Below are 24,394 nucleotides of genomic sequence, written 5' to 3'. Positions count from 1 at the left end.
GAGGGTGAGATGTTAAATCTGGAGCCGGGCCATCAAAAGTTGAGATCGGGAAATGATTCTTCACTACCGAGCGGTAGTGAAAATGTGGCACTCTCTCCGTCGAAGGGCCGTGCAGGATGTTTTCGACTGAGGTGACACCTTTTTCTTGGGTAATGGTATTGAGGGTTATGGATCAAAGGCAGGTAATTGTTGTTAAATCAGCCATAACTGGAATGAAGGACAGGAAGGAAGTCGAGGGGCTAAATAGTGTTGCTGTTCAGAGTAGTTTGAATCCATGGAATGAAGCAGATGATTGCTTTGTACAGAGTTTAGTTTAACCCCAGTACAGCCACCTCGAGGTAGATCTCGTCAGCTGGACACTTACTTTGTGTCCTTCAAGATGATTTAACCAAGGCAAGCTAGGTCATCTATCTTTGTGAGTTACGCCGTGCACGTGTGCAGTTATTGTAATAACCTTCTTCCAGGCCAATGCCTTTTCTGTAACGGTGAAATCTCAGCCAATGAGCTGTAAGACCTGTGCACCCGTTAGTTGTAGGAGGTTAACTTGGGTTTGGTGCCCAGGGTGGAGTGAGATGAAGGTGAAATTTTCAGCTCGACTCATTTCACAGCATCGTCACGTCCTGAGGCAGAAGGTCATTGGTTCAGAACATAGCAACGTAGAAACTAGGAGGCCATTGTGCCCTTTGACCCTGTTTCCCCCACTCAATCTGATCACGGCTGATCATCCAACTCAGTCCCCTGCTCCCACTTTCTCCCCCATATCCTTTGATGCCTTTAGCCCTAGGAACTATATGGAGTCATAGAGTCATACAACACAGAAACAGACCCTTCGACCAGATATCCTAAATTAATCTAGTCCCATTTACCAGCACTTGGCCCATATCCCTCTAAACCCTTCCTATTCATATACCCATCCAGATGCCTTTTAAGTGCCGTAATTGTACCAGCCTCCACCACTTCCTCTGGCAGCTCATTCCATACACACACCACCCTCTGTGTGAAAAAGTTGCCCCTTAGGTCCCTTTTAAATCTCACCCTAAACCTATGCCCTCTAGTTTTGGACTTTGCTACCATGGGGAACAATCTTGGTCTATTTATCCTATCCATGTCCCTCATGATTTTATAAACCTCGATAAGTTCACTCCTCAACCTCCGACACTCCAGGGAAAACAGCCCCAGTCTATCAGCCTCTCCCTGTAGCTCAAACCCTCCAACCCTGGCAAATATCCTTGTAAATCGTTTCTGAACCCTCTCCCTGTAGCAGGGAGACCAGAATTGCACGCAGTATTCCAACAGCGGTCTAACCAATGTCCTGTACAGCCGCAACATGACCTCCCAACTCCTGTACTCAATACTCTGACCAATAAAGGAAAGCATACCAAATGCATTCTTCACTACCCTGTCTATCTAACTCCTTGAACACATTCATTGTTTGGGGTTAACCACATTCTGTGGCAGAGAATTCTCCAGGCTCCTCACTCTCTGGGTGAAGACATTTGAATAAGATGTTCCATGACAGTTCTGTCTGAGTCACCTTCAAAAGAGTTGGGTTGGGTGAAGCGAGGAGGTTGGAAGCCAGGGCCTCTGATGATGCTTGTCCAATTTTGTTCTTACCTTTCAAAGATGAAAGAAGATTCCAATGGCTTTCTTGGCTTTCACCCTGCTCTGAACGGTACCCCGATTTTTGGCAATGGCTCCGCCCAATGAGGAACCAGCCGGGCCTCTCATGAACAGATCTGACGCCATCTTTGCTCCAGGCCCCACTGTCTCCTTGGCAACGAGTGAAGGCTCCTGGAAGATCCAAACCTTATCAGGGAGGTGGCTTTTAGCTTTTCAACTTCAGAAGATTTTGTTCGACAGAGTCTTAAATTTGTCGTAGTAAATGCTGCAACAAGTCCGTGACTTCCTCTGTGTCAAGAAGCTTTGAGGAAAACAATGGCAACATGGCAGATTTATTGCCTCTACCCTTAAAGGATCATCCTCAAGGTTTGGTTGTAGTGGATGGCATTTCTGGAGAACAGCCTTGCATTCAGTAAGAAAACTGTCTCTTGAATATTCCTGGTTAGTTAATCTGCTGGCTTTTGTAAGCGGGAAAGGTAAATCCCATCATTTGACTGGGAGTCGCTATTTGGAAGACACAAGGAAAGGTTTTTAAAGATGCCAGAAATCAAACTTGAGACCTTTCCAGATCAATCTTCTGAAATGACGTAACGACAGAGGTGGGTTTCGCAGGTTCTGCCACATGATAAAGTCGTTGAGAGTTACAGGGACTTTTTTCTTCTTTTTCTCACTTTCAAACTTTCAAGCAATGTGTTTCAAGAATGGCAACCACAGGAAGTCTGTGTGTGTCTGTGTGTGTGTATGCGTCTGTGTGTGTGTGTATGTCTATGTACGTGTGTGTGTCTATGTACGTGTGTGTCTATGTGTATATGTCTGTGAGTGTGTGTGTGTGTCACTGTGTATATGTCTGTGAGTGTGTATGTCTATGTACGTGCGTGTGTATATCTATGTGTATATGTCTGAGTGTGTGTGTGTCTATATGTGTGTGTGTCTATGTCTGTGAGTGTGTATGTCTATGTACGTGCATGTGTCTGTGTGTGTGTGTATGTCTATGTGTATATGTCTGTGAGTGTGTGTGTGTGTCTGTGTGTATATGTCTGTGAGTGTGTATGTCTATGTACGTGCATGTGTCTGTGTGTGTGTGTATGTCTATGTGTATATGTCTGTGAGTGTGTGTGTGTGTCTGTGTGTATATGTCTGTGAGTGTGTATGTCTATGTACGTGCATGTGTCTGTGTGTGTGTATGTCTATATGTATATGTCTGTGAGTGTGTATGTCTATGCACATGTGTGTGTCTGTGTGTGTGTATGCCTATGTGTATATGTCTGTGAGTGTGTATGTCTATGTACGTGCGTGTGTCTGTGTGTGTGTGTATGTCTATGTACATGCGTGTGTCTGTATGTCTATGTGTATATGTCTGTGAGTGTGTATGTCTATGTACGTGCGTGTGTCTGTGAGTGTGTATGTCTATGTACGTGCGTGTGTCTGTGTGTGTGTATGTCTATGTGTATATGTCTGTGAGTGTGTATGTCTATGTACGTGCGTGTGTGTGTGTGTGTATGTCTATGTGTATATGTCTGTGAGTGTGTATGTCTATGTACGTGTGTGTGTGTATGTCTATGTGTATATGTCTGTGTGTGTGTATGTCTATGTACGTGTGTGTGTCTATGTACGTGCGTGTGTGTATGTCTATGTGTATATGCCTGTGTGTATGTCTATGTACGTGTGTGTGCCTATGTATGTGCGTGTGTCTGTGTGTGTGTATGTCTATGTGTATATGTCTGTGAGTGTGTATGTCTATGTACATGCGTGTGTCGGTGTCTGTGTGTGTGTCTATGTAGGTGCGTGTGTCTGTGTATGTCTGTGTGTGTGTATGTCTGTGAGTGTGTATGTCCATGTACGTGTGTGTGTGTCTGTGTGTGTGTATGTGTGTCTGTGGGTGGGTGTGTGTGGGTGTGTATGTCCATGTACGTGTATGTGTGTCTGTGGGTGTGTATGTCTTTATCTGTGTGTGTGTATGGGTGTGTGTGTGTGTGATTGTGTGTGTTTGTGTGAACGTGGTGGGCTTCATGGAGGGCTTGTTTGAGGGGCTGGCACAGCGAAGGAACACTTGAAACTAAAAATGTACCACATATTGGAAAGGAAGATGTCTGCTCCACCCTATCAAAGTAATGCCAGCGTCCCGACTTATTCTTCCTGGAGTTTAAAATCAATTGTTCCTCCAGGCTGAAAATGTGTTTCCAAAGGTGACAGTCAGCACATGGAGTTGATGTTTGAGTGATAGCCCACACACGCATTGCAAAGGTACATCGTTCATTCGGCTCTCTCCCTGCAACGTTTCGTCACAAAGGGATCCCACTTCAAGCTGAGGGGGAGGGAGCTGCTGACTTTTATTCATTGACAGACAGGGGAAAAAAACCTGCCTTTGCCCCATACAGCTACAGTGCCTTATTAATCCACTCTATACACTCCTTGCCTGAACTGGCAGTAAGTGGTCCCCTCAGAGTTTGGGGGTTGGGGGGAGGGGCAGAGAGCCAGATAAGAGTCCAGAGCAGTTAGCAGGGAAAATAAATCTGGAAAATTCACCTTGGACTCCCTTAGACAATCAATAGTAGCCCACTCTGGCTCAACTAATGTTTTACCTTGGCAATAGATGCACAATACAATGAGATCCAGTGGTATTTAAAACAAACCCTGAAAAATGGGACTGTGCGTGAAGGGTTATTGATAAATTGGATCTGGTTAAAACACAATTCACTTTCTATTTAAACAGGTATATTTTCTGGATTACAAGTGTATCATAATGCAGTTAGTTTCAAGAGATGGGAAGTAAGGAGGGAATGAAGAAAGGGTTAGGATGACAGACAGAGGTGATGGGGATGAAAGGACTAGCTGGAAAAGGAAGCGCAGCCAGATATGGAGAGATCAGAAGGACTACAATGCCTTAACCTTCCCGTGACTAATCCCTTGCGTGTAACTGGTTTGTTTCTCATTGATGATCTGGAGGCAAGCAACCAAAAAGGCTGTAGGTGGATACTGATTGAATGAAGGCATTCAATGCTAAAACCCAATTGATCATAAACGAAATGATCAAAAAAGAGGTCTTTTGAGAATCCTTTTAAAGCTGTGATACCGTAGGGTTTTTAAAAGAAAATTTAAACAGACATTTCATTACTTCTCCATTTACTTAAATGTCTCCCGTTACCCACATTCTGTGAAGCAGTCACAGTGTAACATTTTGGACACTGTTGTGCGTTGTTCGAACCACGGTCCCTTGATTTTGGAATAGTTGTAACTGGACACTGATTGGTGAGACTGAGAGATGCTCTTCATTCCCAGTCCTGTCTGAAATTACTGAGCTGCTATAACTTTTATAACACAAGGAAACATCTCTTTTGTTAAACTCCAAATGGACCTTTTGTCTAGTCTTACACCAAGACTCAGATTTTATATTCTGATATTGTGGTTTGCATCTGAATATTTCAGACTTCGTGCAACGCTAGGTAAATAAAAAGGTTATGATCCTAAATTATTGACTAGTTCCTATTTGACAAGCTGCATCCTGTCACTGCATGATGCTGCTCCCATGGTAACACCACCAATTTTCTCTTAACCTAAAAATTCTCCCATGTCAGTTCTAAATAGTCCCTGGTTTGATCCCTTTCCCTCTCTACACACCAATCTCCAAACAGAGGGGGATGAGCAGCAGTGAGCTTTCCTCCCAGGCCTTTTGAGAATGCTCTTTGTGATCTTGTCACCAGCAAGTATCTGGGTCCTGGATGTAGGTTTGCTCGCTGAGCTGGAAGGTTCATTTCCAGACGTTTCTTCACCCTACTAGGTAACATCTTCAGTGGGCCTCAGATGAAGCAATGCTGGAAATTCCTTCTTTTGATTTATATGTTTGGGTTTCTTTGGGTTGGTGATGTCATTTCCTGTGGTGATGTTATTTCCTGTGGTGAAGTCATTTCCTGTTCTTTTTCTCAGGGGGTGGTAGATGGAGTCTAACTCGTGTTTGTTGATAGAGTTCCGGTTGGAATTACATTAGACCCCATCTACCACCCCTGAGAAAAAGAGCAGGAAGTGACTTCACCACAGGAAATAACATCATCACAGGAAATGATATCACTAACCCAAAGAAACCCAAACATATAAATCGAAAGCAGGAATTTTCAGCATTGCTTCGTCTGAGGCCCACTGAAGATGTTACCTAGTAGGGTAACGAAACGTCTGGAAATGAACTTTCCAGCTCAGCGAGCAAACCTACATCCAAAACCTCAACCTGAGCTACAAAACGTCTCAAAATTCGCTAAGTATCTGGGTCAATGTTGATCAGGTACCCCACTCTCCTCATTAGGGCAGCACGTCTGGTTCCAAAGATGTGGAGGTACCAGTGTTGGACAAAGCCAAAACTCACATGACACTGGGTTATAGTTCAACAGGTTTATTTGAATTCACTATTTCAAAAAACAATTATTTGAAATAAACCTGTTGGACTTTAACTGGGTGTTGTGTGATTTTTGACTTTGTCCAGGTTCAAAGCAGGCTTTATCGCTGAAGCCTGGAGACTGAACAGCGTGAAACGCTGATTCTTTGGATCAAAAAGCAGGATATTGTGGATGCCTAGAAGCAGAAGGTCAAGTGGCTCAGGAAAATAAAACTGCCTTGACCTTGTGCCACTGATGCAGGTACACGGGGCAGAGAGTTTAATATAATATACTTGGGTATCATCCAACATATAATGTTGGAGTGAAACACTGTTTGTACTTATAAGTTTGTGAGTGCATTTTTTAGTCTCGACTCTGGACTCTTGATTGAATGAATGCTTTGTTACTGTGAAAAGTTGTAATTGTGAGACAATATTCCTGCAACGTCTTTGCCTGAATTTATCGCCTTGTCTCTTTGTGGGGAAATTACCCGAATATCAGCACCCGATAAGGAATTCATTCCTGTGAAGAGCGGTTATCTAACTTGCCTCTCCAATTGGGTGACAGTGACTTATACTTGACACATAGGGGCTTTAAGTGAAAGGAACTTTTCAATTTAAGGAATAAAATGTTAAGTTCACTTCACTCAGCTGGTACTAGGGTGTCTTGCTCACTGAGACTATTAGAAATTGTACTTGGTGTTGCAATCTTTGGAGAGCACAGAACTCTGAGCTTCCTAGTTAATCTAGTCAAACCTCTCATTCATTGGATATAGGCTGGGCAAACATGCATTGCCCATCCCTAATTGCCCCTGGAGAAGGTGGAGGTGAGCTGCCTCCTTGAGGCACTGTGGTCCACAAGTCGTATGTACCCCACAATGCCATTAGGGAGAGAAGTTCAGGATTTTGATACATCTTTGATAGACATACAATGTCAGGACCGCCTAAAGTTGTTGAGTCCGATCATTTTAAGCACTTAATTGTTGGCAGCAGCAGGTATTCCAACTGACTGGAATGAATAACTCTGTCATTTTAAAAAGGCAATAATAAAATGGTTCAACATCCTGGTTCGAGAGTGACGCCCTGGTGGATCAGCTGCGAAATGTGGCATCATGCCAGCTTCAATCGGTGCCACGTTTGCTGATCTCACTCTTGCTGCCAATAAGGGATGAAATGTGCCTCTATCTCTTTGCAAGAAAACAAGGAAGTAAATTGGAGTTCAGCTCCTCATTCCCCCCTCCCCGCTGCAAGTTGTGTGTCTGTGGCTGTTGGGCATGGGGGCAATGGATCTTTGCTGTGGCACCACCATGGGCGAGTACCCTACTGGGGACTTATTATTGTGTATGAGCTGTTAAGAGTGGCCACTTGGGCTAGACAGCAGCCAACCCAAGCATGAGTCAGCACCTTCAGGAGAATGGGAGATGGGGGTGGGGAGCAGGGGTGAATTCTTGTCAAATATGGATGGAGCTGTTCAGTGAAATGTTAATCTTGTGCTCTTGAGACCACAGTTTCCATCAGTGGATGAATTTTTTTGTTCATGCATGCAGCTACAATATTTTGGTGACTCCAAAGTGCGGCTTTTATGAACAGGTTTTGCATTTCAAAGCAGCTGGTGCGTCGATACGCAAGCTGGAGTTACCAAACACAGCTTGGCTTGAAATCTTCTTGGCCAATCTGAATTGCAAGAAAACAGTGCAAGGACAAGAAAGGCAAAATACGTGCTGTTACCAAATAATTGTCAAGTTGGGGGGAGGGGGGGGAAAACCTTTTTCAAACAAAAGTAACAAAGGCTATTAATTCAAGTGCACATCCAAGATGGCTGACCCCGAGAAGACAGTTCAAGAGCAGAGGTCAGTGTTCTCTGTGTCATCTCTACAGTTTAATCCCTCCACCACTGGCCTCAGCTGCCTAAGCTCTCAAATTCCCTCCCTGATTTTCTCCACTTCATTTAAAGAGACTTCTCATTAAAACAAACATTTTTAAAAAGGCTTTTTTGACATCTGCGCTAAGATTTCTTCACGCTAACTCGCTTTTTGCCATCTTATGCACCTGTGAAGCACCGTGGGCCATTTTCATTGCATTAAAGTTGCTATGTAAGTGCAAGTTGATGTTGTTCCATCTTCCCTATCAACCTCTGCTTTGCTTATCCACTGAACTCAGTCGACACTCAATCTAAGACTGAAATGTGAAGGAATTTCTTCTCTGAAGGTAGTAACTATTTGGCATCCTCTACCTCAGAGAGTTGTGGAGGCTAGATTGCTGAAAAGGCTTTAAAAAGGAAGTAGATAGATGTTGGAAATACTGAGGAATTGAGGGCTATGAGGGGCTGGCATGAAAGAGGAGTTGAGGCCTGGGGTGGATCAGCCGTGGCAGAGGATGGAAGGGCAGGCCTGAGGGGCTGAATGGCCGACTCCCGCTTGGATATCTTGTGATAGTTTAACTGTTGCCCATTTTAATCTGGCAGTGGAAGTATCTAATCTCCAAACCTGACTGTAGACTTAAATGAAAGGTGCCATTACCAGAAAAAATCTTTTGAGACAGAAACAGCATTGGTGGGGAGTGGAATGGCAGCCATTTTCAGATGGACTCCTGAGCACCAATAAGAAGACAGGCTGGTCAGAAATGTCTCAGGCTGTGTCTGTCCGGGATTGTAAATCAACGCTTTGCACAGATTTCTCGCTCATCCAACCATTTCTAGGGGGAAGACTAAGTGACCTTTCTCATGGTGTCATTGCCTGCTGAGCTAACCTGCCACCACTGGGTTCAGCTTTAAAGCAACCGACAGTAACAAAACAATTGCCCGCGATGAACGTCTCTCCCCATGCTTGCCGTTCCTATTTCTGATCGAGTACTGCTGCCATGATCTCTATAAACATTTCCAACCTTGTCAGTCATCCCATGACTGTGAGCCAACCTTCTCACATATTGCTGCGTGTCTTTTGTTTGTCGCAAGGGCCCCTGGGGTTGCCTTTATCCGAAGTTAACCCAGAATCCTTTTTCAACCTTGTGCTCAAACCCAAGATTTTCTTGACTTGGCTACTTATGGTATTTGTGACCAGGAGCATTCTTTTGCTGCTTGACCACCTGTACTTCCACGAGAATCCCCCACACTTTCAAATGTGATTCTCTTTAAAAGAAGCATGCATTTTGACGAAAAGAAGCGAGCACTATTTAAAAGCGATCAAACCCTAATGAAGCGCAAAGGGGGGGAGAAAAGATGGGCTCCTGTCAGATTCGATGCGAGCCGATCTCTCGTGTTTTGCAGCGTTATACTTTCTTCCTTCATCAGATGTCATTATGCGCAAAAGGATAGCGGCAGTGCAAAATAGCAGCGAAAAAGAAATTGCTTATTGTACGAAGCCAGGTTCTTGAATAAATCTGACCAGCTGACAAAAGCCAAACAAAAATGCCTCTCCTTCAGGCAACTGTTAAGGCACTAATGTCTCAGACGAAGGAAATTTATGAGATTAAACTGTTATCCATCATGGGCCTCCTGTTCCTTGCTGTGTCCACCAGTTTTGGATGTCTTAGAAGTAGGGTGGTATGGTGGCTCAGTAGTTAGCACTGTTGCCTCACGGTAACAGGTTTGATCCCAGCCTTGGGCGACTGTCTGTGTGGAGTTTGCACATTCTCCCTGTGTCTGTGTGAGTTTCCTCCCACAACCCAAAGATGTGCAGGTCAGGTGATTTGGCCATGCTAAATTGCCCATAGTGTTAGGTGCATCAGTCAGGGCTAAATATAGGGTAGGGGGAATGGGTCACGGTGGGTTACTCTTCGGAGGGTCGGTGTGGACTTGTTAGGCCAAAGGGGCCTGTTTCCACTATGTAGGGCATCTAATCTAATGCCCCTTTCTCAAGTACCAGCCAAGCAGAGCAGAAAAAGCAGCCATCCCTACCTTGACTTCGAATATGTCCCTGCTTTGAACAGCCACAGTCTGTGACATTTTTTGGAACAGGCAGTGTTTTATTTTGAACCAGTTAACGTTCGCCACCTCCAACCACACTAATTTGCCAAATATGGATGCCAGGCACTGCGAAAGTAACAATCTGGCTCTGTGGTGCACGAGAGGGGATTTTGACCATTCTTGCCCAGTGTCAGCTGATGAGGAAAAACAAGGATTTGCTGAAAAAAAGGATCTTGTCATGACTGCTCACAGAACACTGTGTCTGTCTTATACTGAGGCCAATAACAATTCCTTTTCCAAACCATTTCCCATCAATCCATATTAATCCATTAATCATAGTCCTGTAACAGATGAGAAAGTTAACAATGATGGAATCTCAAAATGTCACCCACTCAACAGAAACAGGGATATAATAGTGTAATTGATTGATCCTTGTATAATTCCATGCAGCGATACTGTCAGTGTTTTAATATTTTGAGTTTTTCTTTCATGTAAGGAATGTGAGGCTATCCATTTACAAACAGAGACAGAGAACACCGGAGAAACTCAGCAGGTCTGGTAGCATTATTGGGGCAGCACTATAGCTCAGTAGTTAGCACTGCTGCCTCACAGCACCAGGGACCCAGGTTCGATTCCAGCCTCGGGTGACTGTGTGGAGTTTGTACATTCTCCCCGTTTCTGCGTAGGTTTCCTCCCACAGTCCAAAGATGTGCAGGTTCGGTGGATTGGCCACGCTAAATTGCCCCTGGTGTTCAGGGATGTGTAGGTTAGGTGCATTAGTCAGGGTAAGGGAATGGGTCTACGTGGGTTACTCTTCAGAGGGTTAGTGTGGACTTGTTGGGCCGAAGGGGCTGTTTCCACACTGTAGGGATTTTATTAATTCTATCTGTGGAAAGAGAAACCGAGTTAATATTTTGAATCTAGTGACCAGACTTCAGAATGTCCTGGAGAAGTCATACTGGACTCGAAATGTTAACTCGCTGTCTCTCTCCACAGATGCTAGCAGACCTGCTGAGTTTCTCCAGTGTTCTCTGTCTCTGTTCGTTTCAGATCTGCAGCATCAGCAGTTCTTTATTTTATTTTATTATATAAGACTTCATTGTTGCTATTTTCTTCCAATTATTGCTTTTGTGAATAATGAGTTAATGTCTGATTATAGCTGTCTAGCGCAGCAAGGATATATTGACAATGGTGAGATCACCAATTCACACGCCATCATTCAATGTAGTTGTGGTGCAGAAATTCTGATTTTTATGATATTTTTCAGCAAAATAGAATGAAAAGCATGCTCTGTGTCAACTGGAAATTGCTGAGCAATGTCCTCACATCGGTATTTCACCTGTTCCTGTTACAATCCCACCCCCCTCCTTGACATTAAATAGATGAGAGTTTAGTGGGTCAAATTCTGGAGATTTACTGGGAGAGGGGAATTTGCGCAGGATGGTGTTGAGATGTTTTTGTGATCACATTGTTCACTGTAATTTTCAGGCTTATGTGCTTCAAACTTCTGCCTCACTATTTAGATTACCTGCTCCGTCTGTGATAGCTATTTATTGTGCAATGATGATACACAGCAGACAACATGAAGGCAAAGGGCTGGCCTAATCATTATCGTTCAGTCATTGCGCAAACTACACACCCCCCCCCCCCCCCACCGCTTCAGCAACTTTCACTTGGGCAGCTCTAAAGGCAAGCAATAACCTTCCCCTTAAAATTGGCAAGGTGCCACCAGGAGTTTGGATGCCAACTGTTCACTTGGGCATCTGGATCCAAACGGCCCAGTCAGCTCGCCAGAGGTATGTTGCTCCAAAGATGGGGGCGCTGGTTGAAGTTTTCATCACTGTTGTGGGCAGCTGAAAAGCAACAAAAACGTCATGCCACCATCTCTAGACCTGCCTTTGAACAGCATCGTGCCCAGTCCTGAAATCCTTTGTGGCCATGTCATCTTTTAAGGGAAGAAAGGGCGACCTTTTGAAGAAAAAGAAAGCTCCAGGGCTTTGGGGCGAGAGTCAGGCACGGGCTGATATGTTTTTGAGTGCTCACGCAAAAGGCCAGCCCACTAAAGATGGGCCAAACGGTCTCTGTGCCACAAGCTTCTATAAGTCTGTGAGCTAGCCAACAAAGGGAAAGACAGAATTAAGAAGTTTTCGTGAGTAATCATTCATCATAATTACCATAGCCATAAAGAAAAGGTCTCATCACCAAATGAATGGTGACTGACTGTGTATTGTCTATCTGACATGTCTGCAAACCTTTATGACAATAAAGAACAGTTTAACTGCTTTTTCTAAATGTTCCTGAGGGTCCGTGTCCTGTTTATTTTTTTTTACAGCACATGGCGAGAAATGCTTGCAAGAAGCAATGGCTTACAATTGCATTCGATTTGAAATGTTGTAATGTTTAGTTGCTGAGCTGCGCACCAGTCCTTGCTGGGAGAGCAGCCCTATTTTCAGTGCTGGCCACTTCACTGCAACTCCATGCTCTCGCTTCGAATGTTGCTTTGACCATCTGCCCAGGCATGGCATTAAGAGCATTGGCAAAAGTTTGTTTCTATTTGTCTGGACAAAATGAGGTGAGCCTCATAAAGGTACAACACAGTCCTTTAATGCCTGTAATAAACATCAGTTCAGTCCCACCGTTGAGAGAGGATTTAATCAAAGTGTTCTGGGTGGATAGATTAGATCCCCTACAGTGTGGAAACAGGCCCTTCGGCCCAACCAGTCCACACCAACCCTCCGAAGAGTAACCCACCCAGACCCATTTCCCTCTGACTAATGCGCCTAACACCATGGGCAATTTAGCTTGGCCAATTCACCCCAACCTGCACATCTTTGGACTGTGCGAGGAAACCCACACAGACACGGGGAGAATGTGCAAACTCCACACAGACAGTCGCCTGAGGCTGGAATTGAACTTGGGTCCTGGTGCTGTGAGGCAGCAGTGCTAACCACTGTGCCACCCTCTCGTTGATTAACACTTGTTGGTCATTAAATAAAGCTAGCAGAAGCAAAATGTCTATTATGGGTAGCTGATTAGGATTTGATGCCTACACTTTTAATTTGAGGTTCATGATTTAATACTGACTAGCAGTGGTCTATCTTCTTATGTTAATACTTCATTGATCTGAACTGCATTCCAGCTACACAGTGCAACTAAAAACGCCACTCCTGGAGAATCAATTACCAATTACTAAATGAAAAGGTGAGCAGATCAGCATCACAAAAATATTTTCGGAAGGGATTTGGCTGTGTGTCCTTTGATATTTACAGATGTTGAATCAGATCAGTACTACAGCGAGGGTTCGAACACATCAAAAATAAAAGTAAGAGCAGGCTCGCAAAGGAGTATCGAGGTATTATATCGTCCAACATTAGATCAGGTCAACAAATACCCAATGATTTTCAGTCGTGAATAAATTGTATAAACTGCGCACAATTGAGCAGCTATTCAGATCGCGTGTGCAATGATGTTGCTACATTGTTCATCAGACATCCTGATAGATAAATTTAAATGGTATCTGTAGGCTCTGCACAGTGCAAAGCTTGTTTATTCGTGCATGGACGTGGGCATCGCTGGCAAGGCCAACATTTGTTGCCCATCCCTAATTGCCCCTTGAACTGAGTGGTTTCCTCGGCGGTTAAGAGTCAGCCACCTTGCTGTGGGTCTGGAGTCATGTGTAGGCCAGACCGGGTAAGGATGGCAGATTTCCTTCCCTAAAAGGCATTTGTGGGCTTTTATGACAGCTTCATGGCTAACTTCACATTTCAGAAGGAGTAACTGATTTCAAATTCCACTAAATCAGCGAGATTTGAATGCATGAACCAACTGAGCTCTCACCTCCAAGTCCAGTGACATTCCCACTATGCCTCCAGCTCCCTGATAGCAGTGAATTGAAGCTCTGTTGAAAGAAACACATGATTTGATGGTGCGGCTCATCTCCTAAGCTGTTCCTGGTTATTGTTGATCGTGTGCGAGGGTGGTTTGGAAGGGTGCCATGCCAACAGGTAAGAGCTACCAGCTGGGCAATGAAACATGCCACCTTCAACCCACCACATTTGGAAAAGTTGTGCTGGTTGAAGAACATTGTCAAGGTGAGAAACGGGCATTGCCGTCAATTCTGTCACATCATAGTGACGTGTGTGAGTTACCTGAATCAGATGGTCACTGGTTCAAGTTCAGCTCTCGGCTGAATATTTAGCATAAGGCAGACATAAGCGTCACACCATTATGTATGCTGCCTTCCCCACTCGAAGTCGAACTGAGGCTGTAACCTGTCTGACCGTGGTGAAAGAAAATCCCACAGCGTGATCCAAAATAGAGCTGCACTGCTTTGGCCAATGGCTTTCCCTCAACTAAGATCACCAACATGGAATAACTCGTCATTCATCTCATTCCTGTGTGTAGGATCTTACTCCACCCATCTTGGCTGCTGCTTTTGCTCACAGAACAACAGCCTCAAACATAACACTTTGGCCTAGCAGGCGCTATACTAATGAAAATTCTCCACAATTGGTGTATTTTCCTCCATCTTATCATTCATCTCAGAAAATGGTACCATGCACAGATATGATCGAGATCAATTTTCAAGGCTGCTTTTTCAATTTCCAACTCGAAGAATATTTTGCATGTCATTTTAGAACACAGAAAAGTACAGCACAGAACAGGCCCTTTGGCCCACAATGTTGTGCAGGGGGTTAATCCTAATGTAAAATAAAATAAATTAACCTACGCACCCCTCAACTCACTGCTATCCATGTGCATGTTCAGCAGTCGCTTAAATGTCCCCAATGACTCTGCTTCCACCACCACAGCTGGCAACGCATTCCATGCAGTCACAACTCTCTACATAAAGAACCTACCTCTGACGTCTCCTTTATACCTTCCTCCTAATATCTTCAAACTATGACCCCTCGTACCAGTCAATCCTGCCCTGGGGAGACGTCTCTGGCTATTAACTCTATCCATTCCTCTCATTATCTTGTATACCTCTTTTTTTTGTAAAAAAAGATTACAAAAGAGATTTTGTTAAACCTAGCAATACATTAAGTCTTCTTTGTACAATTTCTATTTGAGCAAATGTGGTATTTGCAGAATTGGTTTGAAGGTGCAGAATAGATAGTTCCATGGCATCATGGAAATCATCAGCTGGGAGATTATACAGGTAATATCTAAGGCAAGCTTAGTTTATGGTTAAATTGCTGTTATCCAATGCTAACTACATACGTCCACTGCAGGATATACCTTTCACTTCCACCATTTTCAAAGTTGTTTTGAGTGCACTGTGAAACCGAATTTGAAAGAATGCAGCACTCCAGCAGCACTGGGCCAGATTTGAGGTCACGGTCACTGTGAGGCTAACAGTGCTCGCTGTTATTGATGTGTAAGTGGGGCACAGATATACAGGTAAACACAGAAATTCAAACATTGCATTGCACCAAGTCCGAATTGCTTCTCAAAAAATCGCAACTCGCCATTTGCAGCAGCTTGAAATGCATTGGGCAGCATGAAGTGCCTGTATTTACGTGGGGGATATGGACTAAACCTACCACAAATAGGGCAGTGGGTCAGGGCTAATAATTAGCAGCGTAAGTACCCTTTTTAACAATGTGACAATTGTGTATTGCTGAACAAAGATATGTTTTGCCAAAGCTTTTTGACTTGCACTCATCAGGACATTTACAAGAATCCCAATGTCAGGGGGAAATGACATTTCCATATGATATGAGAAGAGCATGCTGATTGGTTGGTAAGTGGACTGTTTCAGTGCCAGAGCAATGCCAGGTCTATAGACTGCACCTCCCAAAACCTGGCAGATTGTAATGAAGTCTCAAACAGCATGACCCTTCAGTTGGTCTCACCAAGCAAAGGACTGATTGTACTTAATTGGCCTGTGCTTGCAAACCTCAAAATACAGTGCCCAACATTAACCTTGGTTTCATGATTGGACAGCATTTGCTAAATAGAGTTATAGAGTCATACAACACAGAAACAGACCCTTCGGTCCAATTCTCCCGCTTTGACCAGACACCCCAATCTGACCTAGTCCCATTTGCCAGCACTTGGCCCATATTCCTCCAAACCCTTCCTATTCATATACCCATCCAAATGCCTCTTAAATGTTGCGATTGTACCAGCCTCCACCACATCCTCTGGCAGCTCATTCCATACACGTACCACCCTCTGCGTGAAAAAGTTGCCCCTTAGGTCTCTTTTATATCTTTCCCCTCTCACCCTAAACCTATGCCCTCTAGTTCTGGACTCCCCGACCCCAGGGAAAAGACTTTGCCTATTTACCCTATCCATGCCTCTCATGATTTTATAAACCTCTAAAAGGTCGCCCCTCAGCCTCCGACGCTCCAGGGAAAACAGCCCTAGCGTATCCAGCCTCTCCCTATAGCTCACACCCTCCAACCCTGGCAACATCCTTGTAAATCTTTTCTGCACCCTCTCAAGTTTACCAACGTCCTTCCTGGAGAAGGGTGACCAACATTATGTGCAGTATTCTAAAAGTGGCCTAACCAATGTCCTGTACAGCCACAACATGGCCTCCCAACTCATGTACTCAATACTCTGACCAATAAAGGAAAGCATACCAAACACCTTCTTCACTATCCTATCTACCTGCGACTCCACATTCAAGGAGCTATGAACCTGCACTCGAAGGTTTCTTTGTTCAGCAACACTCCCCAGGACCTTACCATTAAGTGTATAAGTCCTGCTCTGATTTGTCTTTCCAAAATGCAGCGTCTCACAACTATCTGAATTAAACTCCATCTGCCACTCCTCAGCCCATCTGATAAGATCCCGTTGTACTCTGAGGTAACCGTCTTCGCCATCCAGTACACCTCCAATTTTGTTTTAAACCAGTAGTGGGAATTGAGCTCACACTATTAGCACCATAAACCAATCATCCAGCCAACTGAGTTAACAACAAGCTTTTGCACACTGCTTTGACCATTTTGAGTGACAGTGATAACTCCATTAACTGCTGATGTGATACTGCAGTTTGCTTTCATGTCTGTAGCTCGAGAGAATGATCAGCTATAGCTCCTTTGCCTGATCAACATGATTTGGAGATGCCGGTGTTGGACTGGGGTGTACAATGTTAAAAATCACACAACACCAGGTTATAGTCCAACAGGTTTATTTGGAAGCACTAGCTTTCGGAGCACTGCTCCTTCATCTCAACCACCTGATTAGGAGCGTCGCTCCAAAAGCTAGTGTGTCCAACTAAATCTGTTGGACTATGACCTGGTGTTGTGTGATTTGTAACTTTGCCGGATCAATGCTCACTGGGCCACTCTCTGTATTCCTGATGAAGGGCTTTTGCCCGAAACGTTGATTTTCCTGCTCCTCGGATGCTGCCTGACCTGTTGTGCTTTTCCAGCACCACTCTAATCCAGAATCTGGTTTCCAGCATCTGCAGTCATTGTTTTTACCACTGTTGCAAGGACCCAGTGTTGCAATATCAGATGAAGCCAGGACATACCCTGCAAGAACTGCTGCCCTGGGTACATCAATATGCACACCGTGTACCTCATTGGTATATATAAACTCAACATGCCTTAGGCATAAGGTTTTAGTGATTCTCAAAGTTGGGTTTCTCGAGAAATGTGCAACCTCCCTCATCCTAACGTCACATACTGGCTTTCTTCTGGTAATTGTGTTCACTCAATTGAATACATGCAAGGCAGTCCGTGTTAAACAAATTCTTCATCTGACTGGTGAGTGAGTGTTATCAGGTCTAAGAGGGATGAGTTGGGTGCGTTTGGGGTCCATTGGAATTGGTACAGAGGAAGAGTAAATTGGGATATAGAAGCACTACATTGGAAGTTGGTTTGACATATTATTTGATGAGGTAGATGTGAATACAAAAAGATGTTTGGCTCATTAACGTCCCATGCTTGGCTCAGAGTTGGATTTGGATCAGAATTGTGTTCATTCAAGTCTTAGAGGAATCCCATGCACACTGCCGGAAGGCTGCTTGAATTGGTTAGATCTTGCTCCAGTTAGTTCAGATGTTAGATTTTGGATGGCTTTATTTGAAATGGACACTGGTGGGTTCCAAATTTGAACTGATCAATTTTTGAAAACATTTGTTCAAATATAAATTAATCTAAGTTAAGACTCAAGTCCTGTCGAGGATACAAACAGGATTTCCCCAGCAAGATGTAAACAGAATGCACTGGACTTGTAAAGTGGCAGCCAACAGGCTTCCTAGAAAACCTGATGGATTTTATTGCCGTTTTACTTTTGTGAAACAAGATAAAAAATTCTATTTTCTGTTTTTGTGAGGACTTGCTGTCTAATATCTGTCAATCTAGCAACTCATTTATTTTTTAATTCTGACCTTTACAACACTTGCTTATCCCGGTGAAAAGCTATTCCTTGCTTGGGAATTATTGACTGCCTTCTTGCAGCTTGTCTGAAGGAATTGATCAGCCTGTTCGCTATTTGAGTGAAGGGCCAGAGAAACAGCATGTCGAAGCAGCTTGATGGATGCAGCAGAAGCTGTGGATGTTTCCAGAGGGGTTGTGGCCAAACTTAAGGAGAATCACAAGATCACTGAATTATTACAGCTCAGAAAGAAGCCATTCAGCCCGTCATGCCTGCACCAGTTTGATTACCCAGTGCCAATCTCCTGCTTTTTCCCCGTATCCCTGTACCCCATTTCTATCCCAATAACCATCCAATGCCCCTCTTGAATACTTCAATGGAACCTGCCTCCCCCACATTCCCAGGCAGTACATTCCAGACCCTAACTACTCGCTGGGGGAGAAAGGTTTTCCTCACCTCTCCCTCACTTCATCCCCTTCAATCTCTGTCCCTCTCGTTCCTGTCCCTTTTCCATGTGGGAACAGTTTCTCCCGATCTACTCTGTCCAGCCCCCTCCCCCCATGATGTTGGAACCCTCTCTCAGATCTCCCTCTCAGCCTCCTTCTCCCCAAGGAGAACAGTCCCAATGTCTTCAATCTCTCCTCCTCACTGAAGTTTCTCATCCCTGGAACCATTCTGGTAAATCCCTCCTGCCCTCTCTCTCCAATGTGTTCACATCTTTCCTATAGTGTGGGGCCCACAACTGGACACAACCCTCCAGCTGAGGTCTAACAAGGGTCTTGTACAAGTTCAACATCACCTCCCTGCTCTTGTTCTCTATGTCCCTATTAATAAAGCTGAGGACACTGTGTGCTTTATTAACTGCTCTCTCCACCTGTCCTGCCACCTTCGATGATCTGTACCCAGATAGACCCAGCTCCCTCTGCTCCTGCACCCCCTTTAGAATTGTCCCCCTGATTTTAGATTGTCTTTCAATGTTCTCCCAACTAAAGTGCATCACCTCACACTTCACTGCATTAAACCTCATCTGTCACCTCTCCGCCCACTCCACCAACTTGTCAATGTCCTGCTGGAGTTTCATTTCTTCCTCTCAGTTGACAATTCTTGCAAGTTTCATGTCATCTCCAAACTTTGAAATTGTCCCCCGCTTACCAAGACCCAGAACAATCATCAATTTCAGAAAAAGCAATGTCCCAATACTGACCCCTGGGCAACTCCACTGATGTGGTGGGTCAGTTCCGTCTGTAGCAGGGGGCTCAGTCCCAGGTACGTTCTCCCCTCACTGACACTTTGTTTGAATCAGAAACTTATGTAAATCTGTGTGACTTTGCAAAATAAAGGCATTCAAGTGTCAATTATGCATTTTTCAGCTGAAGCAACTCCACGAAAGAACAATACACCATTGTCCCTCTCTGCCCACATGATGTCGAGATAATCACAACCACCTGATGAAGGAGCGTCGCTCCGAAAGCTAGTGCTTCCAATTAAACCTGTTGGACTATAACCTGGTGTTGTGTGATTTTTAACTTTGTACACCCCAGTCCAACACTGACACCTCCAAATCATCACAGGAAAAGTGCTTATGTCTTGGCCTTTGTGTGTTCATTGGAATGCTGATGTGTGACCGTGAGCCATGTTGACACCCTCCCCCCAGCCCCCGCCACCTTCAGACCTCGGCTGCTTGTGATGGACTCCATTTCAAGTCTTTATCTCCCTCAAACCTACAATTAAAGGTATAAATCTTTCTTCATTCTGTCAGCTGTTCCTTAAGGCAGTGCTTGTTTGAAGGACATTCTGAGTGCTTGGATGGTCTGCCCATATAATCTCATTGCGAAAAGAGTCACTCAAACTAGATCCTACTCCCCTAACATGCCAGGGTTGATTATCAAGTGTTTTCGGCACCGTCATGTAACTGTCTGTCATGATGTCACCCCATGCCACCCTCAGTGCCCCTGTTTGGCCCCCATCATTTACCACAGCACCTCATTTCTGTGCTGTCACAGCCACACTTAGCTCACATTAGCTGTGAGACCTCTCTCTCACTTCCTTTGGTACCTTTACCACTCAGCACCCCCTTACCCTGCACATCGATGGTTCTAATCAATATGTTGTAACCCACCTCTGGAGTAGGTGGGTCTTCGGGCTTAGAGGTAGGAACACTTCCACAAGATGCTGCATCTGTATTCAGACCAAAAGATATTTTTCTTCAGGCAATCCTTTCCTTGCAACATGACCCATCATCATTCTCCATCCTCGACAATCTCCGATTTGACCCACTTTTAGACTTCAGCTGACCTCTCATTACTGGTTGAAGTCTTCCAACAATATCCTGACAAAGCCAAAAACTCCCCGTGCAAAATCCTCCAGTTCCCTTCACCGAACCGTCACCATCCTCCCCTCAATGTTGTTTAGTCAGAACTCTGCAGCTGCCTGATAGCACAGTAGATGCCCCTACAGAAGATGGGACTCCAATAGTCATACAGCTGGCTTAGTGCCACCCTCTCGAGAACAATCAGGAACGGGCAATAAATGATGGTCTCGCCATCAAAGCTCACATCCCGAGAGTGAACTTCTTTTGGGACATGTGGACACAATTTTATCTCAGTCCCATGGGATGGTGGACACATTTGGAGCGCAAATTCTGAACCGCGGCAAGGAAAAATTCCAGGTCAGTATGTCTGGTAGCAGACAGTAATCAATGCGAAACCTTGTGGCAGCTCATTCCAAGACCAATTTAGATTTTGAGACAAGATCTGCCCATTCTCTGAGTAAGGAACGCAGAAATGAAGAAACAAAGTGTTAAAGGAGGGTTTCTCACGGTTAAGATCCCACCTTTTGGACCTCAGCCCTCACTTTAGGTATGGTGACCCTTATCTTAAACCACCACCGGTCATCTCTCTCTTTCTCTCTCTCTCTCTTTCTCCAATGAGAGAGCAGCCTTATGGTCCTCTGGGACTGTGATGAACTCCCCATAACTTTTAATACAAGGATGTGGGGATCTGACTTCACATTGTTACGTGGGCTAGTTTACCAGACAATCAAAAGAAAATAGTCCCGTCCTTTAAACATTCAATTCACTTCACAAAAGGAGGCTATTGAGCCTGCTCGGCCATTTAATACAGTCGTGGCTGAATGAGCTCTTCAATGCCTTTTAGACACACTATCCCCAATAATGCTCCAGGCTGCTGATAATTGAGAATGTATCAACCTCCACTTTAAAGAATGAATTTCCACCACTCTCTGTGTCAGAGACATGCAAAGATGTGTAGGTTCTGAGTACAAAGAAATTGTCATCTTGATCTTAAATGGCATCCCCCTTATTTAGACATGTTGCTCCTTTTCCCAGGCAGGGGATACATCTTATCCACATTTATCCCTTGAAGTCTCTTCTAGGTTTCAGCAAGATCAGCTCTAATCCATTGAGAATTTAGGTCCAGTTTGCCCAATCTGTCTTCACAGGACAGTCCCACCATCCCAGGAATAAATCTGGGAAACCTTCGCTGCACTGCCTCTCTGGCAATGATAGTTTTTCTGGGATAAGGGATACCCTAAACTGCACACAGTTCTCCAGTCTAACCAAGCTCCTGTACGACTGAAGCAAGACTTCACACCAACCCTCAAATCCTCTTGCAATAAAGGCTGACCATCCATAAGCTGCCCTCAAAGCTTGCTGATGTACATTTTACAATTGCTTGAAAGCTTGGTTCAGAACATGCATCTCATTCTTGTTTTTTTCCCTCTCTGCATGGCAACTGTTCTATTTTCAACCTTTTCCACCTTGTTGACTTCTGACTTGTCACCTCAGGAGACTGGGACCTCAGCTGGTTGGCATGACAACTGCAGTACCAGTGGGTTTTCCCAGCAGCAGTTGGGCTGTGCTTGGAGCAGTGCAGTCAATGGCAGACTTTCCTAGTGGCTCAGAGCCCATCTTCAGGAGTCAGCTCCTGTGAGATGAACAGAAGAGGTGGTGACAGAAAATACCAGCCAAGAAGGCACAGGAAAGCCATTCAGCATCTTGAGCCATTCTGAGAAGCCCTTCTTGTTTCTGTAAAATGGATGCAGCAGGGTCAGATTTTCATGGGGAATCATGGGTTTCCATGATGTTCCTTTGTTTCACGGTCTAGCTAATTAAAAGGCAAACTCCTGGAAGGAGTCTCCTGTTTGGCTGAAGACCATAAGCTATAGGAGCAGACGTAGGCCATTCAGCCCATCATGTCTGCTCCACCTTTCAATGAGATCCTAGCTGATCCTTAACTCCACTTTCCTGCGTTTCTTCCATAACCCTTGATTCCCTTCCCTAACTAAACCTCAGTCTGTCTCAGCCTTGAATATACTGAATGACCCAGCCTCGACAGCCCTCTGTGATAAAGAATTCCACAGATTCACTCCCCTCTGAGAGAAGAAATTTCTCCTCATCCCTGTCTTAAATGTGCAACTCTTTATTCTGATCCTTCGGCTCCTAGGTTCTCCCATAAGGGAAAACAACCTTTCCTAACCCTTACCCTAACCCTCACCCTATCTAACCTGTCAAGTCGCCTAAGAATCTTGTGTGTTTCAATCAGGTCACCTCTCATTTTTCTAAACTCCAGTGAGTACAGGCCCAACCTACTCAACCTCTCCTCATAAGACAGTCCCTCCATATCCGGGATCAATCTCGTGAACCTTCTCTGGACTGCTTCCAATGCCAGTCTATCTTTCCTTAGATAAGGGGTCCAGAGCTGTTCACTGCATTCCAGCTGTGGTCCAGCTAGTGCCTTGGGGAGCTTTAGCAAAACCGCCCAATTTTTATACTCTATTCCCTTTGGAATAAAGGAGAACATTCCATTTCCCTTGTCTATACTCATTGAACCTGGATACGAGTTTTTAGTAATTAATGCATGAGGATTCCCAAATTACTCCTGGCTGCAGCTTTGTTTTCCATGTTTAAATAATATTCAGCTCTTCTATTCTTGCTGCCAAAGTGCACAACCTCACACTTTCCCACATTGTTTTCCAGCAATAGGTTTTTTGGCCACTCGCTTCACCTGTCTGTACCCCTCTGCAGACTCTCTGTGTCTATCCTCACCACTTGCCTTCCTAGCTTGGAGTTATCCCCAAACTTAGCTACAGTACATTTACTTTCCTCATCCAAGTCATTAATATAGTTTGTAAATAACTGTGGCCCCAACACTGATCCCTGTGGTACTCCACTAGTTACATGGTGTCATCCTCAGAAAGTCCCCCACCCCCCTTATCTCAACTCTGTCTTCTATTAGCCAATATGCTCTCCATGCTAATGTACTACCTCCAACACCATGGGCTCTTACCTTATTAATTAGCTTCAAGTGTGGAATCTTGTCAAACATTTTTTGAAACCCAAATACATTACATCTACGTCTTCCCCTTTATCAGTCCTGCTTGTTACCTCCTCAAATAATATTTGTCAGGCATGATTTCCCCTTTGTGAAGGCATGGTGACTTTTAACATATCCTGTATGACAGGTGGTGAGTTAACTGGTCTATAGTTTCCTCTGTTTTGTCTCCATTCCTTATCAAATAAGGGTGTTATATTTTAGAATCCCTGCAGTATGGAAGAAGGCCATTTGGCCCATTGAGTCCACACTGACCCTCTGAAAAGCATCCAGACCCACCATCGTAACCCTGCATTTCCCATGGCTAATGCATCTAGCCTGCATGTCCCTGGGAACTATGGGCAATTTAGCATGGCCAATCCACCTGACCTGCACATCTTTGGACTGTGGGAGGAAACCAGAGTACCCAGAGAAAACCCACACAGACACGGGGAGAATGTGCAAATTCCACACAGATAGTTATCTGAGGCTGGAATTGAACCCAGGACCCTGGCACTGAGAGGCAGTAGCACTAACCACTGAGCCACCATGCCACCTGCAACTCTCTGGGACTTTCTCAGAATCTAAAGTCTCCTGGAAGATTAATATAATGTATCCACTTTCTCTGTACTAATTCCTTTGATATGTTAGGGTGCAGTCCAGGGGACTTATTGGCCTTTAGTTTCCTTTGTACCTTTTCTCTAGAGGTGGTTATTGCATTTAATTTTTCCTTCTTTTACCCTTGGATTATTTGGCAATTTTGGAATGCGGTTAGGATCTTCTATTATGAATATCTTCTATTATTAGGATCTTCTATCATTATTATTTCCAATTCTCTCA

General features: G+C 44.4%; 1 protein-coding gene across 4 annotated transcripts in view; it reads left to right on the top strand.

The window, feature by feature from the left end:
* The window catches only part of LOC122543255 (aryl hydrocarbon receptor-like), a 126,637-nt gene extending 106,917 nt beyond the window's left edge, over positions 1–19,720 (top strand). For 2 of the 4 annotated variants that reach the window (XM_087985533.1, XM_087985535.1), the window contains exon 11: positions 1,624–5,621. In XM_087985533.1, the coding sequence (XP_087841659.1) occupies positions 1,624–1,707 (84 nt within the window). In that variant the 3' untranslated portion in view covers positions 1,708–5,621. Of the gene's footprint in view, positions 1–1,623; positions 5,622–19,594 lie in introns of those variants that run through there. The other 2 variants (XR_015755727.1, XM_087985534.1) reach the window with 2 other exon arrangements.
* The last annotated feature ends 4,674 nt before the right edge of the window (positions 19,721–24,394 follow it).

This window comes from Chiloscyllium plagiosum, unplaced genomic scaffold (genome assembly GCF_037043375.1).
Source record: "Chiloscyllium plagiosum isolate Xiang-an unplaced genomic scaffold, Cpla_swu_hap1 HiC_scaffold_53X, whole genome shotgun sequence".
Taxonomy (NCBI): domain Eukaryota; kingdom Metazoa; phylum Chordata; class Chondrichthyes; order Orectolobiformes; family Hemiscylliidae; genus Chiloscyllium; species Chiloscyllium plagiosum.
The sequence above is the reverse complement of the archived record's forward strand: the minus strand, read 5'-3'. Positions and strand labels throughout refer to the sequence as shown.